The sequence below is a fragment of the Oncorhynchus masou genome, chromosome 29 (assembly GCF_036934945.1).
Source record: "Oncorhynchus masou masou isolate Uvic2021 chromosome 29, UVic_Omas_1.1, whole genome shotgun sequence".
Lineage (NCBI taxonomy): Eukaryota > Metazoa > Chordata > Actinopteri > Salmoniformes > Salmonidae > Oncorhynchus > Oncorhynchus masou.
Genome location: NC_088240.1, coordinates 84,140,766 through 84,158,377, shown reverse-complemented (window position 1 = coordinate 84,158,377; position 17,612 = coordinate 84,140,766). Strand labels below are relative to the sequence as shown.

Here is a 17,612-nt window from a genome sequence, read left to right as displayed (position 1 = left end):
ATTTCTTAAAGATATCCATAAAAAGTGTAGTTTAAAGTTTGCCACAAGCCACCTGGGAGACACACCAAACATGAAGAAGGTGCTCTGGTCAGATGAAACCAGAATTGAACTTTTTGGCAACAATGCAAAATGTTATGTTTGGCGTAAAAGCAACACAGCCCATCACCCTGACCACACCATCCCCACTGTCAAACATGGTGGTGGCAGCATCATGGTTTGGGCCTGCTTTTCTTCAGCAGGGACAGGGAAGATGGTTAAAATTGATGGGAAGATGGATGGAGCCAAATACAGGACCATTCTGGAAGAAAACCTGATGGAGTCTGCAAAAGACCTGAGACTGGGATGGAGATTTGTCTTCCAACAAGACAATGATCCAAAACATAAAGCAAAATCTACAATGGAATGGTTCAAAAATAAACATATCCAGGTGTTAGAATGGCCAAGTCAAAGTCCAGACCTGAATCCAATCGAGAATCTGTGGAAAGAACTGAAAACTGCTGTTCACAAATGCTCTCCATCCAACCTCACTGAGCTCGAGCTGTTTTGCAAGGAGGAATGGGAAAACATTTCAGTCTCTCGATGTGCAAAACTGATAGAGACATACCCCAAGCGACTTACAGCTGTAATCGCAGCAAAAGGTGGCGCTACAAAGTATTAACTTAAGGGGGCTGAATAATTTTGCACGCCCAATTTTTCAGTTTTTGATTTGTTAAAAAAGTTTGAAATATCCAATAAATGTCGTTCCACTTCATGATTGTGTCCCACTTGTTGTTGATTCTTCACAAAAAAATAGTTTTATATCTTTGTTTGAAGCCTGAAATGTGGCAAAAGGTCGCAAAGTTCAAGGGGGCCGAATACTTTCGCAAGGCACTGTAATTTATCACTGAGTCTCATGTCAGGAATGACCTTGAAGCATGACCCTTAAGCAAATCTATCAAAAGCTTGGGTGAGTCAGTTACCCACTGGCTCAAATATTATCTAAAGTGTATCACTGCAAGGATTTATTTTAAAGGACTTAACATATTGGCAATACTGGTTTGCATTGGAAAATAACTAACTTTTGATGGTGGCCAGGTTGTGACCTGGAGCAAAGATCCTTTGGCTGGCTGGATTTAGTGGCTAGTGAGCCTTATAATTTATACTTGCTCAACAGTGCCTGCTACTGCCCATAGGTGCAGGTGACCTATAAACTTTTCTCAATTTTACTCCAGGCATGATTTGGACAGCTACTTTCCTACATCCCTAAACTGAATCAAACCATACTACTTTCAGATCCAATGATGTGGTTAATTAACATCAGAAGTGAGGAAATAAAATTGTCAGATGATGCAAATAGATCATTGCTATCAGCACGGCAATCCTATATTCATGCCATGCTTGGCTATACGTGTGTGTGTGACGGAGTGGAAATTCCAGAGGGGGACAAACACTCCACACAAACACACCCAAGATGCACCATTGTCTGGGGCAACAATACTTCTAGGTCTCAGGAGAGTAGTAGTGATGCACCACTACATCCTCCTCCTGCATCCACAGCAGCCAGGCAGAGCACAACTGTGTGATCCAAGTCAAAGCACTGTGACAAAGTGGGGAAACAAAGCATACTATTGACCCATAAAAGGCATTTTATATCTGTAGCAATAGTACTTCTACATCTCTGGAAGCTTCCAGTGATACACTTAGTCATCCGCTATGACACATTAAACAAGTGTATAGTAATGAAAGGTATATTATCAATACACTGGTAAAGGATAGAGGCCTATTTATTTATTATTTCACCTTTATTTAACCAGGTAGGCTAGTTGAGAACAAGTTCTCATTTGCAACTGCGACCTGGCCAAGATAAAGCATAGCAGTGTGAACAGACAACAGAGTTACACATGGAGTAAACAATTAACAAGTCAATAACACAGTAGACAAAAAGAGTCTATATACATTGTGTGCAAAAGGCATGAGGAGGTAGGCGAATAATTACAATTTTGCAGATTAACACTGGAGTGATGAATGATCAATGGTCATGTACAGGTAGAGATATTGGTGTACAAAAGAGCAGAAAAGTAAGTAAATATAAACAGTATGGGGATGAGATAGGTAAAATTGGGTGGGCTATTTACAGATAGACTATGTACAGCTGCAGCGATCGGTTAGCTGCTCAGATAGCAGATGTTTGAAGTTGGTGAGGGAGATAAAAGTCTCCAACTTCAGCGATTTTTGCAATTTGTTCCAGTCACAGGCAGCAGAGAACTGGAACGAAAGGCAGCCAAATGAGGTGTTGGCTTTAGGGATGATCAGTGAGATACACCTGCTGGAGACATCCAGTGTGTGCATCTAAATCGGGTGGGTGTTGCCATCCTTGAAGTGACCAGTGAACTGAGATAAGGCAGAGCTTTTTGACCTAGCATGGACTTGTGGATGATGACCTGGAGCCATCAGAGCCTGGGTCTGGCTCCGTAGGCAAGCACCATGGTGATCAGTGAGATACACCTGCTGGAGGTGTGCATCGTGACCAGTGAACTGAGATAAGCATTTACCTAGCATGGACTTGTAGATGACCTGGAGCCAGTGGTGGCGACGAATATGTGGTGAGCATACAGGTGCTGGTGGGTGGTGTAGTTTAGTAACAAAACGGATGGCACTGTGATAAACTGCATCCAGTTTGCTGAGTAGAGTATTGGAAGCTATTTTGTAGATGACATCGCCGAAGTCGAGGATCGGTAGGATAGTCAGTTTTACTAGGGTAAGTTTGGTGGCGTGAGTGAAGGAGGCTTTGTTACGGAATAGAAATGGCTATGTCAGTGGAGGCTGCTGAGGGGATGACTGGTCATAACTGGAATGGAGGGAATGGAAACCATGTGTTTGATGTTGATCTCTTTCCACCTATTATTTTCCACTCATTACCATATGCCTGTCCTCCCCAATTAAGGTGTCACCAACCTCCTGTCGCCTATGTATAATACACTGGTAGCATAGTGTACCCTACTCTACCCAATTACGCACTTTTGATGTAGCTAAAATTTTACACGTTCTTCATTCAGCAATTTTCCATGTTTTACAACAATAACACTTATTGTGGAGTAGTTTGTCATAATGGACAAATACATTTTACACAGGCACTAAGCAGGCAGCCCTAGTCTGTCTGTCACCTCTCCAATAAGTTGTTCAGAGAACTCGGCACTTTGAGGGACTGAACGCATTCTAAATGGAGCAGAGATATTGGAGATAAAAAAACTTAAATAGCTAACCAGCCAATACAATTTTAAGGTAGGAGTTATGTTTCGAATTGTTTATAGCACTCGGAGTGGCATGGCCTTAAAGAAAAAGAGGAGTTTGATACGCAAGTTAGCTGGTTTAACGTTGGCTACTTATGTGCTAGCAAGCGAGCTAGCTAACGTTAATCCCTCAGGTTTAGGTTAGCAGCTAGTCGGCTATTAACTTGGTAGCTAGCAATTAGATACAAAAACACCCGAGTAAAGAATGTCATAATGTTTAATTTAGCTACTATGATAAGACCGGTATTTCTTATCGTTTAAGGAAGATATGTAGTTAACGTTAGATGGCTAAATCTGACCAGGAATGAGAAGGAGCTAGCTACTAAACTATAGCTACTAAGTTATAGCTAATTTAACCAGAATAAATAGTTTACTAATGTTAGCTACCTAGCACATAACGTTACGCTCTGAGCTAGTCAGCAAGCTCGAACTGTTAACTAACTACTGACAGTTAGATAGCTAGTGTTTGATTTTCTACCTAACGTTACTCGTCTGAAGCGAGTTAGCCATCTCTATCTAACGTTAGCGTTCTAGTAAATGTTTTGCCGACGTTAGTTGCGAGCAAAGTTAATTGCAACTGCAGCATATTTATAACGTTAACCACACGTGTCAAATGTTTGTATACCTATCTCCATGACACACCCCTTGCCTAGACGGTGTTGGCTGGCTAGACACCTGTATGATTCTGTTTGGACGATTGGGATAACGGTGCTAGCTATGCGTAATTCCCTGCCTTGTCCCTGCTTCTTGAAACAGCTAATTCAACAACAACTTGCCGCAGCCAGCTAGCGAAGGGTTAATTCATATTCCATCTGCTGAACACTATACAAACCTGACACTTGTGTTCTACACCCACCAGCCCTTTCTGAGTTTTAATTTTTCAGCATATTGATCAAAGAAAAAGACTGATGGATACTAGCCCAATGAGGAAGTACTTTGCTCCACCACCCACACAAGTCCTATACAGCAGGACCAGTGTTATACTGCACCCATTCTCAAAGATCGAGGCCCTTAGCCCACATTGTTGATTCAACAATGTGAAAAATGTATTGGTTTCATCTTCGTAGTTGTGAAGTTTCTGGTAGATCCCTTGTTCACTGTGTTCTACGATAGATAGCTTGTGTTGGGGTGCTATTAACCATGTTGAAGATTGACACCTGATGGATAATAGGTTTCAGAGAGACAACACTCCCTCTCCCTGCTTTGGGCCTGTAGTGCATGGCACTAGGTAGTGCTGCTGTGGTGCTAATCTGCTCAGTAGAATTAGCAGGTGTGTATGGCCATGTGCGTTACATAGCAGGGTCTGCCGGAACACAGTGACCTCAGGCAGACGAACACGTTCATAGACGGACAGACAGATGGACAGTGACTCATAGAAAAGGTCATTGGCCTGCATTTACAGACAGTTTGTTAGTTGACTGATGGGAAGACGGACACAGATTGTCAGATCCATTTTACACACTGAGCACTTTGTTCCACTTAGCCCAAACCTGATTCCTGTTCAATGTAAATGCTATATGAAGAATCAAAGGAGCTATGGGCTTTGTTTTGCAGACTTGCGGCCTGTCTAGGGCTGTTGAGGTGACCATATTACCGCCACTCCGACAGTCATGATTCATGACCACAGTAGAATTCCATGTGACCACTTAGTCACGGTAATCTCCGCTTATGCACTCTGGACATGCTTTGATAGTGCCCAACTCGCTAACGACCATCAGGTCGCTAACGGCCTGGTATTCAGGGCTCTATTGTCCCTCCAACCACTCTAATATCGATGAAAATGCAGTCAAAAATCACATCAAAACTTCTCAAAACATTATAGTGTTTTTAAAACTCATCTCAATGGTGATTGATCAATTTGAAGAAAGAAGTTCAACAACAGGTTGAAACTGAGTGTAAAACATGATCGTTGTGGATGTTGTTTCAAAGACTAACACAACGAAATGGACAGTGCTTTCTAAGGTGATGATTCATTCAAAACACCCATTCACATATTGCAGCTTATACATACCTGTAGGCTTCTATTATATAAGCCCAAAACAAATGGAATTAAAATAATGATTGTGCCGTTATACAATACATAACCTACCGCATATTACGAATGGCAGAAAAATGTAAAACAAACTGATTCAAGATGTCTTTGGTACATAGTTGGTCTAGCCTATACTCCCAAATTAAATTAATTCTAGTAATGGCCTTTCAGTGTGGGCTTCATTATTATGCATACTGGATGGACTACACTCCAACATGTCTATCCATGAGTCTGGGAGAGAACCTATAGGCCTAGGCCATGCTGTTGGTCCCTTGATTGTGCAGGGCAGCTTACAGAGTTAACCTACAATTATAGTGAATTTGATTTTGAATAGCCTAGTAATAGGGCATGTTTTATATTTTAATAATGAATAGGTTGACACATTACCTTTAGCTACAGAATATCTCACCATTGTCTGTTTCAATCCCCTCCTCTCTCTCCTTCATTCCTATCTCCAGCCTGCAGGGAGAGTGTCTGTCTGGCAACAGTTAAATGAAATATGTTTAGTTGTAAAAACTTTACTATCAATGGTCATGAACAGATTTCACTTGGTTTCCCAAATGTAAGCACTGGGTAGCTGCAGGAATGGGGTTAGAGAGGCCATGGCATACAGAGTTTGGGCAGAATATCACCTGTAGCACAGCTTTTGGCTGCATGCTCCTCAAACAGTAGTTGATGTGTGGAGTGAAATAACCGGAGTAGCCGACCTGGCATGATTGAAGCATTTAATGTCAGGTAAGCGGCCTCCAAGTTGCTGTTTTTTTTGTGACTTTCTCAAGTCATCCATAGCCTATAGTCACATCATGCAGCCCATATATGTTTTGATTTCTAAGACATTCTAAGGTTTGTATGATTCACAGCTAATGTTGCCAAGTAACTCTAAATCTAATGAATAGGACCTGTTTCAAATGTTCACTTTTATGCTCGACACAGCCACTTCATATGCACACTCACTCCGGAATGGGAAAAATATAATTTCTATTTTATTCAGCTCAAGTTCAATTATAATCTTCATACTATAAAATCATATCAAATAATGTCACGGGACATATAAGAATATATTTTCTGCTAAATTAACAAGCCTACAGCCAATGGCATGGCGCATAGCCAGAAAACATGTTCTTCTGAAATACATTTTCTTCATATCATATTTCTTAAGACCTACATAAAATACATAATGGATTCATTGTGATTGTGTATATTAAATAGATTTATTTAACTTTCAATTTTTTTTTTTTATGTAGATGTTTCAAAGGCTTTTATGCGGCTTGTATGCGTGGCGGCCTGGATATGCTAAACGTGTTTGTTAATTAACAGTCAATTACCGTGAGACCGGCAGTCTTTTGCATGACAATAACCTGCTGACAAAATGTCATGACCTCCACAAACCTAGGTCTGTCACACGTTGAGGGCCAAAACAATGATGAAACCTCTTTCTGTTTCCTATTCTCTCTCACACTACCACCCCCACCCTTTCTCCCCCTCGTCATCATCCTCTCCTCCCCACCTCCCCTCTCTCTCTCTGTGGCCCCAGTGGGAGTGCGGTGAGCGGCCGTGATGGGTGACACGGAGCTGGGTCTGTCTGCTGTACAGCCAGAGGAACTAGAACCGCAGAGCCCCTCCACAGCCTCCTCCTCTCCCTCCCTCTCTCTGCCCTCCTCCCCTTCCTCTGGATCCTACCACCATCAGCAGACCTCCAGTCCCAGCCCCACTCACAGCGATGGTCCAGCCGCCTCCAGCCCACCCCTGGATGTCATCTCAGAGGGCGTGGGCGAGCTGACCCTGGTCATCGATCCCGAGGTGGCCAAGATGGCCTGCCAGGAGGTGCTGCAGAAGGTGAAGTTCCTCAAAGGCGAAAGTGAGGGGTCAGGTCCTGGGTCTGATGGTGGCAATAGCACAGACCAAACACTGGTCAACGGGACTGTACATAAGAGCCTATCAAGCCCCCAAAAATCCCCGGGGAGGAGGACTCTGAGGCACTGCCTCCAGGCTCGGTGAAAAGCGCGCGGCGGCGCCAGCGCCACAACCCCTCCAAGCAGTCGTGGCTGCTGCGGCTGTTTGAGTCCAAACTCTTCGACGTGTCAATGGCCATCTCCTATCTACACAACTCCAAGGAGCCGGGTGTGCAGGCCTACATCGGCAACCGTCTGTTCAGCTTCCGCCACGAGGAGGTGGACTTCTACCTGCCGCAGCTGCTCAACATGTACATCCACATGGACGAGGACGTGGGAGACGCCATCAAGCCCTACGTGGTGCGTATGTTACCTCCCTGAACTACCTCTGTGGCTAGCTACTCATCAGAGTTAGAAATGTATCTTCTCTATAGCTCCTTTCACATCAAACCATTTTTCCACCTCAGGTGCACCGCTGCCGTCAGAGTATCTCCTTCTCGCTGCAGTGCGCCTGGCTGCTGGGCGCCTACTCCTCCGACATGCACATCTCCACACAGCGACACTCGCGCGGCACCAAGCTACGCAAACTCATCTTCTCCGACGAACTCAAACCAGCTGCGGTCCGTGCCCGCCAGCCATTGACGTTGGCCCCTTTCTGCCCACTTCCGACCGCTGCACCATCCCTGCACGGGCACGGCTTGGGCGGAGAGCACGGTCTGTCGCCTACGAAGCGCACGCATCAGCGCTCCAAGTCGGACGCCACCGTCAGCATCAGCCTGAGCAGCAACCTGAAGAGGACAGCGAGCAACCCCAAGGTGGAGAGCAACCAGGATGAGGTGTGCACTGGGAGTATATACACATTTTTGTTTTCAACTAAGTCACTTTGTTTCTCTGTATCTTGGCAGGTATCTCACAAAGTGGGATAGCTAACTTTGGAAGCAACTGCTTGGTGTCTAATGGGGGGGCATTATACAAGAACAGAAAGAGGTTCAGTCGTGTGTGGCTCAGTCGGTAGAGCATGGCGCTTGCAACGCCAAGCGTCGTGGGTTCGATTCCCACTGGGACCACCCATATGTAAAAGTAGTGGCCCCAGCCGACTTGTAAGTCGCTTTGGACAAAAGCGTCTGCTAAATGGGATATATAAGTTAATGGGATATATATATATATATATATAAGTTCACAGTCCAGCACTCTTAATCTGTAGCTGTTATCACCAGTTGTCTGAAAAATAGGCCCAGAGATGACATGCTATTGGGGTTTGCGGTCAGTGGAATGCACATATTCCTGACAGAGCAGGGAATAATACTTCCTCTTCTGTCTCTGTATAGAAGGTGTCATGGTTATGTCACTCACACGTGGTCCCATGTAGCTCAGTTGGTAGAGCATGGCCAGGGTTATGGGTCCCGTTCTCACGTGGGACCATGTAGCTCAGTTGGTAGAGCATGGCCAGGGTTATGGGTTCCGTTCCCATGTAGCTCAGCTGGTAGAGCATAGCCAGGGTTATGGGTTCCTTTCCCATGTAGCTCAGCTGGTAGAGCATAGCCAGGGTTATGGGTTCCGTTCCCACGTGGGACCATGTAGCTCAGTTGGTAGAGCATGGCCAGGGTTATGGGTTCCGTTCCCACGGGACCATGTAGCTCAGTTGGTAGAGCATGGCCAGGGTTATGGGTTCTGTTCCCACTTGGGACCATGTAGCTCAGTTGGTAGAGCATGGCCAGGGTTATGGGTTCCATTCCCACGTCGGACCAGTACAAATAAAGTATAAAAATGTGTGCGCTCATTACTGTAAGTTGCTCTGGATAAGAGCGTCTGCTAAATTACTCAAATATAAAAATGTTGAAGAGAGGATCTTTGACCAATTAAGCTCTGTATGTGTGTGTCCGTGCATGTGTATATGTGACTACCACACCAAACTTAATCAGCAGTTCAGTTTCAAGCTCAGTGATTTCCCTCTGGTCACTTCCTCCTTTCTCTCTTAGCTCCCTCTTCGGTTTACGGTGGCATCATGACACCCTGACAATGTTTTACAAACATGGAGACAGTGTTACTGTAGGGTCACAGTGCTTCTAGAAACACCATGCCCAGAGGTCTCTATTGAGGTCTAGTTCGCTATGGCGACTGACCATGTGGCGACATCATCAGTTCTCGGCTATTAACCTGGTAGCTATTGGATACAAAAACACCAGAGTAAAGAATTTGTCATAATGGTTCATTTAGCTATGCTGATAAGACCGGTAGTTCTTGTCGTCATCGTTGAAGAAAGATGGGTAGCTAATGTTTACATGCACACAATAGTACAATTATTGTAAATAATCAGATTTTTTTATAGTATTTCGATTTAAACATTTACATGCTTCGCAAGAAGAACGATTCCCCTAATAATCCAGTTTACATGGACACATCTGAAATCAGGCTACCTGATGGGACTTTGATAATCACCAGTCAAAATAAATGTTTGTGAACCATATTTGAGTCTGAGTTTGGACATAAGTTTGAATGTGAACTATTTCTAAGATGCACACTTTCAGTTTTTCAGAACTAACTTCACTGGCGCTAAAGGAGGAAGCTTGCGCTGCTCGTGCTCAGTAACACTGCTACAACTCTGATTAAGGTCTTTGCATGTCCTAGTAATTTGAAAGATTGCTCAGAAAACCAGCTGTTTTAATTGGTGCATATTTACTTTGATTATGACCGTGCGCGATTGAGATATGCAGAGTAATGTGTTTACATGACTCCTGCCGTGCTTGGCCTACTGCCATAATCAGTTTACTATCTAATTATTAGTGTGCATGTAAAAGTACTCAGTCATCACCACTACAGGGTGCTCAGGGACTGTCCCTGAAACGGCAGAGCTGTCATTATGTAAAAGGAAGTGCCCTCCTGATATGGGCGATAATCTAGGATTAGGCAAGTCTTCTCATGCATGAAAGGGTCTGTTATCAAACATTTGAACACTTTTAGTTGTTTAGTTAGTTGTTGGATACACAATTGAACATTGGGGTGCAAATCTCTTCATGAGTCACTGATACACCAGTTCAGTTCCTTTAGTCATCGATGAGTCATTGACACAACTTCCTTATCATTGTTGTTATAGAGGTACCCAAAACACAACCTCCCCACTCTCTTATTGAGACTCCACTACAGAGACATACTGCCCCATTATGGAGTGGATAATACAATGGCGCCAGGTCAGAATCACTTCCAGGCCAATTCAGGAAGGGAATTTAAATATACTGTTATGTGATGGGCCAACTTCATGTCATTGTGCAGCAGAAAATGCTGTCTGTCTCACATGACCTTCTGCAAAGGCTGGTAACACACATGGTGTGAACAAAGACTGCTGTTGCACCATCACTGTTACACTGGGAGGAGAGTTCAAGGTGTCTAGTGATTGTGTGGAACCTTCAGAAAATATTCACACCCTTTGACTTTTTCCACATTTTGTTGTGTTACAAGAATTTGCCCCAAACCTAATGCTTTGTATTCAGGACAAGTTAATTTCTTTGCAACATGTTTTGTAGTTTTACTTTAGTGCCTTACTGCAAACAGGTTGCATGTTTTGGAATATTTTTTAAATTCTGTACAGGCTTCTTTTCAGTCTGTTATTTAGGTTAGTATTGTGGAGTAACTATGTTTTCTCTCCTATCACAGCCATTAAACTCTGTTTTAAAATCACCATTGGCCTCGTGGGGAAATCCCTGAGCCATTTCCTTCCTTTCCGGCAATTGAGTTAGGAGGGACGCCTGTATCTTTGTAGTGACTGGGTGTATTGATACACCATCCAAAGTGTAATTCATAACTTCACCATGCTCAAAGGAATATTCAATGTCTGCTTTCCAATTTTTTTGTACCTATCTACCAATGGGTGCCTTTGCGAGGCATTGAAAAATCTCCCTGGTCTTTGTGGTTGATAATTATATGTGTGGGTACAGAGATGAGGTAGTCATTCAGAAATCATGTTGAACACTATTATTACACACAGAGCAACGTATTATGTGACTTGTTCAGCACATTTGTACTCCTGCATTGATTTAGGCCATAACAAAGGGATGGAATATTCCACCTATTGACTCAAGTCATTTCAGCTCTTAATTTCTCATTCATTTGTACACATTTCTAAAAACACAATTCCACTTTGACATTATGAGGTATTGTGTGTAGGCTAGTGACCCAAAATAATAACAAATTCAGGCTGTAATATACAACAAAATGCTGTAAAAAGTCAAGGGGGGTGAATAGTTTCTGAAGGCCTGTATCTAGTTTGGACTCTTCCCACCAGCATTCCTCCCATTCATCAACACTGGATGTCACTAGACTTTCATAAAGGAAGCTTTTCTCTGCTCATCTCTCTCTCAATGTTTTCCTTGTCCTTGCTTCCCCATGCTCTATAGACATAGCTCTCATGTCTCTATTTCCTCTATTCTATTCCCCATGCTCTGTGACCTTTAGTATCATGTGAGAGTGTTAGTAGTAGTTCACCCAGATAACCAGGATCATTGTAGAGCTGCAGATTTGTTGTCACTCCTCACAACAAGACCCTGGAATACACAGGCACACAATGCAGCCTCTTCCCATTCACTGGGGGCATACAGTCTGATACTGCCTAATTATGATTCTTGTTGTTGGTATAAAACATTTAAAAATAAGAATTTTTACTTTCTTTCCCTCCACCCCTCTTTCCTTTCCTTTCCTTACTTTGTACTTTAACCTCTCACCTTTCCCAGGATCTGAGCTCCAGCTCTGAAAGTCTTAATTGTTAGACTAAGACTGGTACAGTAAGTTAACGGCCTCCATCACCACAGACTTCTGTGGTGCATTCTGGGATGATGGCTGCCTGTCTCCATTGGCATCCGGGTTGTAGACTACTCTCTGTATGCGAAGTGAGGAGTTGTAAGCATGTATCTCAATAAGTAACTTTGGGCTCCAGAGATAAATAGCCTTCAGGGGTCAGGTCAGGTCATTGGTGGGAGCAGTGGGATCTGTTCGTCATTGTTTTTTGGGGTCATATTTCAGTTGTGTATCTATGGTTGTTACGGGTGCAGATTGTGATACATGCTTATAAACCTCCACTCTATTGCTTTAATTTTCTATTTTTCCAAAATATGTTTGTTTTGGGGCTTTGTGTAAATTTGGACTTCTTTAAACCACTGCTGCAATAATTTAGCCTCAAATGAATGATTTGCTAATGGTTTCAAGTTCTGGTCTTTCATGTTTCAAACTCGTCTTCTGACATTTGTGTCAAGTTGGTTGCTGAAGGGTTTTGGCTTTTTAAAAGGCTATTTTGAGACTACAGGCGATTATACACATTTGCTCACTTGAATCAGCTGCAATAATGGGCCTTGACTTCTGAATCATTTCAAACTAACTTGACACAAATGGACCAGCGGCTCATGGCTGTACATCTAAGTTGCTGTTGTAATTTGACAAGGGAGTGGTGCTCCCTGTTCTCTGGGGGTCAACACGAGAAGGTGTGTTGTTGTAGGGAGTATTTGGTTCCAACACAACACTGAACTATTCTTTCAAATCACTATTACTCCAAAGGTCATTATGTTCATACATCTGATTTACTCTTGCCATGTTTCCTCCTCCTCTGTAGCCGGCGCGTCTGGCACCGCAGAGAGAGTTCATCAAGTCCCTGATGGGCATTGGGAAGCGGCTGGCCACGCTGCCCACTAAGGAGCAGAAGACGTCCCGGCTCATCTCGGAGCTTTCGCTGCTCAACCACAAGCTGCCCGCCCGCGTCTGGCTGCCCACCGCCGCCTTCGACCACCACGTGGTGCGCGTCCCTCACACACAGGCTGTGGTGCTCAACTCCAAAGACAAGGTGGGGGGGAGATCACACACACACACACAGTGTAGAATGAGATGACGCACCAACACAAACATGTAAACAATCACCTCTACCTGGTCAGGCGCCGTACCTCATCTATGTGGAGGTTCTGGAGTGTGAGGACTTTGAGACGTCCAACGTTCCGGTGCGGATCTCCGAGACCAGGATCCGCAGCACGCGCTCAGTGGAGAACCTTCTGGACTGTGGCATCACGGCAGATCAGCGAGCCGGGGGCTTCTCAACGGTTCACAACTACGATGAGGATAACGAAGCCTGGTCTGTGGACGACATCAGGGATCTGCAGGTGGAGGTAGGGGTCAGGAGCCCACCTACCCTTATCAGGTAGTGAAGGAGTGTGGGCTGTGGACTCACCCTCTCCCCCGTTCTTTCCCCTCCTCTGTTATCCCAGCTACCAGAGTTCCACACCAACAGCTGTGACAACATCTCCCAGTTCTCAGTGGACAGCATCACCAGCCTGGACAGCAAGGAGCCCATCTTCATCGCTGCTGGAGACATAAGGTACAGAGGAATAGCTGGGAGAGAGCTAGCTTGGGTGGTATAATGTCGTCTTTCAAACTGTGATGTATATGATGCTTCTTCAGTAGTGACGGTGAATGTGTGTGTTTCCCCCACTACACAGGCGGCGTCTCTCAGAGCAGCTAGCTCACACACCCACCACATTCAAACGGGACCCAGAGGACCCTTCAGCAGTGGCCCTCAAGGAGCCGTGGCAGGAGAAGGTTCAGTGCGTACTCAAGCCCCACAGTGGACCGTGGAGATGTTGCATGCCTTGATGGTAACCTCAAGGCTAGAGGAAAGGTTTGAGCTTTGCTAATTCTATGTGCCTGTACTTGTTGTGTTCTTCTGAACAGGCGGATAAGGGAGGGCTCCCCATATGGACACATCCCTACCTGGAGGTTGTTGTCAGTCATCGTCAAGTGTGGCGACGACCTTCGGCAAGAGCTCCTGGCCTCTCAAGTGCTGCAGCAGCTCCAGGTCATTCTGAATGGAGACTCTCTAGCTCCACATACACAGCAAGGATGAACCTCTCTTTCCACATATCCACACCCAGCATTTACACGACAGTATAATCTCCTGTATATACTTTATCTGGACTAATTATGTACCGCTCTCTTCCCTCTCCCAGATCATCTGGGAACAGGAGCGCGTGCCTATCTGGATCAAACCCTACAAGATCCTGGTGATCTCCTCTGACAGCGGCATGATTGAACCCATAGTCAACGCAGTGTCCATCCACCAGGTGAGTGGGCTCAGAAAGGCTCCAACAAAATCACACATTACTATTAGTAGTATTTAACATTACTACCTTTGCCCCTCAGCCAGCTAGATCAATACCTTTTCTCCCAGATATTAGGCTTCTAGCGGCACACGGCAGGTAGTCTAGTGGCTAGGACGTTAGAGCGTTGGACCAGTAACCGAAAGGTCACTAGTTCGAATCCCCAAGCCGAAAAATCTCTTGACGTGCCCATGAGCAAGGCACTTAACCCTAATTGCTCCTGGGTCACCGTTGATAATGCCCTGACCGTGACCCCACTATCCGAGAGTGTCTCAGGGGGAGTTGGGATATGTATAAATTAAAAAATGACATTTTCAATTCACACATGTATATAATACACACTTGTACATGTGTGAAGTAGGGCAAATTATATGCACCCAGCAAATGATTATTAAATAAGTCCTACAAACTTCAATGAGTTGGTCTGATGGGATCTGCCCCGGGCTGTGTCATGACTGGACCACCTATTAAGATGGGCCTTTTGTTAAGTAGAAAAGGTGTTACACGATCTGAAAGGGAGACTGGAGTGGGACTTTAAATGTTAAAGTTCTCTGATATCCCTCCCCCAGGTGAAGAAACAGAGCCAGATGTCTCTGCTGGACTACTTCCTGCAGGAACACGGTACCCACACCACCGAGGCCTTCCTCACGGCCCAGCGCAACTTTGTCCAGAGCTGTGCAGGCTACTGTCTCATCTGCTACCTGCTGCAGGTCAAAGACAGGTCAGACACACCCACTACTTCCTCTCATTCACTCCTATATCCTCTTTCTCTCTCTCATCACTTACATTTTGTTCTCATCTCTCTCTCATCACTTACATTTTGTTCTCATCTCTTCTCCCCATCATCTCTCTCTCTCATCACTTACATTCTGTTCACTCTCTTATTTTCCCTCTTTCTTTCTGACCATTTCTGTTCTCTCAAATCACTCCTCCCTGTTATCTCTCTCTGCCCTGTAATCTCTCCAGACACAATGGCAACATCCTGTTGGACGCTGAGGGCCACATCATCCACATAGACTTTGGCTTCATTCTGTCCAGCTCGCCCCGCAACCTGGGCTTCGAGACCTCTGCTTTCAAGCTCACCAACGAGTTTGTAGACGTGAGTTAATTGACAGGAACTCTAATGCAACGTTCTTATTCAGATTTGCACTCTGTTGAACCAGGAGTAAAGCAGAGGTTTGAAACACTTTGCCATCTTCAACAAAGCTAATTGACTAATACAACACTTTCTTGTGACTGTCTCTCTAGGTGATGAGACATGTTTAATTACTATAAGATGCTCTGTCTCTCTCTAGGTGATGGGAGGTCTGGATGGAGACATGTTTAATTACTATAAGATGCTCATGCTGCAGGGCCTGATAGCAGCACGTAAACACATGGACAAAGTCATCCAGATAGTGGAGATCATGCAGCAAGGTAATTACTCTTCATACTTACACAGTTGTGGGTTAGGACAAGGTATCAGTCATGACATGTCTCTCTGGTCCTAGTCTGTATAGTAGTCATGTTCGCTTTAGTTAGTCCTGTAAAGTAGCTTTAACTTTAAGGAAAGTGCTTTATGGAGAAGTACACTTGGTCGTTATGAGTAACAAACTGTACTACACTGTACTTCATCAGTGTCCCTCTCTTCTCCCTACCAGGCTCCCAGCTGCCCTGCTTCCATGGCTCCAGCACCATCCGGACCCTGAAGGAGCGTTTCCACATGAGCCTGACGGAGGAACAGCTGCAGGTCCTGGTGGAGCAGATGGTGGACGGATCCATGCGCTCCATCACCACCAAGCTCTATGACGGCTTCCAGTACCTCACCAACGGCATCATGTGAACGTGTGTGTGCGCGTGCGTGTGTACAGGATGTGTGTATGGAAAGGATACATGAGTGAGTGTATGTTTCTAAATGTGCAGTGGACATACATGGACTGGACTGGAGAGGCCGCACCACGGGCAGAGACCACTCCCCCTACAAGTCCCCATACCTCTACAGACAGAATACATTCATAGTTTATAGTTGTTTCTAACACCACCTCAACCTTGGACTGATGTCTTTCCTCACAGGATTTAGATGGGAGAGGTTTCAGCTGTGGTTTTCATCTTTTTCTGCATCTTTATTCATGTCTCTCTGTTTCTCTGTCTGTTTTACCCCCTTATATCTTTCCATGTGCTTTGTTTTCTCCAATAGGAATGTGTTCTGTTTCTCCCCGTCTCTGCAGTATGTAATGGTACAATTTCCCTGTGCCTCAGATATACATGACACTCACCAGCCCTTTAAATCAATCTGTCTCACCCCAGTGTGTGATGGTGTTCGGTCTCCATATTGACCATTTCATTCCAAACTCTCTATTACAGTGGTTTTCTCTACACTTTCTCAGTCATGGAATGAACACTTAGTGAAATGCTTAGGAACCAGCTCTGTTTCCATTGTCTTTGGCCTGCCATACTCACGACTGTTCTTGGTTGTTGAGGAGTGACATTGTTTGCTAGATGCACATAGTTCCCTCAAAATATGATCCGACAATAGTGGGTTGGAATGAGGTAGCGCCACGCTACCGATGTATCTTCTATCAACCTAATTTCTTCTGTAAGCTTTTGTGCATCACTTTATATGAAGGGACATGACTCAACTGTGAAGACTTGTATTTCTACCTGGTATAGGTTTGGAGGAAGAAGAAGAGCCTACTGCTGTCTGTATTGAGCCACAAGAAACTGGTACTTGTGGGGATGGTCTGAATAGACGAAAGGAGAGCAAAGCAGTTTTACAAGAACCAGTGTGAGAACTGAACCCAAGAACCCAGCATTTCACAAAAGCAGCAAAGGCTTTGAACATTGAGTAAAATAGTCAATTCATGAATGGTTGGCTTAAAGTGTTACTTCAAAATTTCTAAATCAGAATGCTTTTGGATGGAGGTTGATAAAGATGGGGTCTATGAGCTGATTTCCTGTGTTTTAGGGCAGGATAGAGATGACTGTTTCACGTCCATCCACCACTCTACATTCATCCACCACTCTACATTCATCTCAATAGAATCTGGATTCTCACCCCTGTTCCAGATGTCTGAATGTGTAAGGGCAAACCAATTACAAGCTAGAATCCTAATTAAATTTATTTCTCCCAATAGTTTTTCTACTACCTTTAGTGTTTTTGTCAAACCTTTTTATTTCTTTATGAACTGTTATTTAATGGACCAGCTGTTATGATCATGTGACCTCCCTTGTACATTTTCTTTGTAATAAATTTAATTTGTCTGTCAGGCTGTTGAAAATGACATGTTTACCTGTCTGGATATTTCAATACGTT

The 17,612-nt window shown here is 44.4% G+C and overlaps 1 protein-coding gene across 1 annotated transcript; it reads left to right on the top strand.

Annotated features, from left to right (window-relative positions):
* Window positions 1-3,134: 3,134 nt before the first annotated feature.
* On the top strand, window positions 3,135-17,580 carry pi4kb (phosphatidylinositol 4-kinase, catalytic, beta). The gene is given in 15 exon segments (XM_064946631.1): window positions 3,135-3,261; window positions 6,836-7,234; window positions 7,237-7,553; window positions 7,661-8,029; window positions 11,918-11,968; window positions 12,790-13,017; window positions 13,106-13,333; window positions 13,433-13,542; window positions 13,664-13,768; window positions 13,896-14,019; window positions 14,171-14,284; window positions 14,890-15,041; window positions 15,287-15,419; window positions 15,616-15,736; window positions 15,961-17,580. Coding segments are annotated over 14 exon segments (2,610 nt in total). The 5' UTR covers window positions 3,135-3,261; window positions 6,836-6,858; the 3' UTR covers window positions 16,143-17,580.
* The last annotated feature ends 32 nt before the right edge of the window (window positions 17,581-17,612 follow it).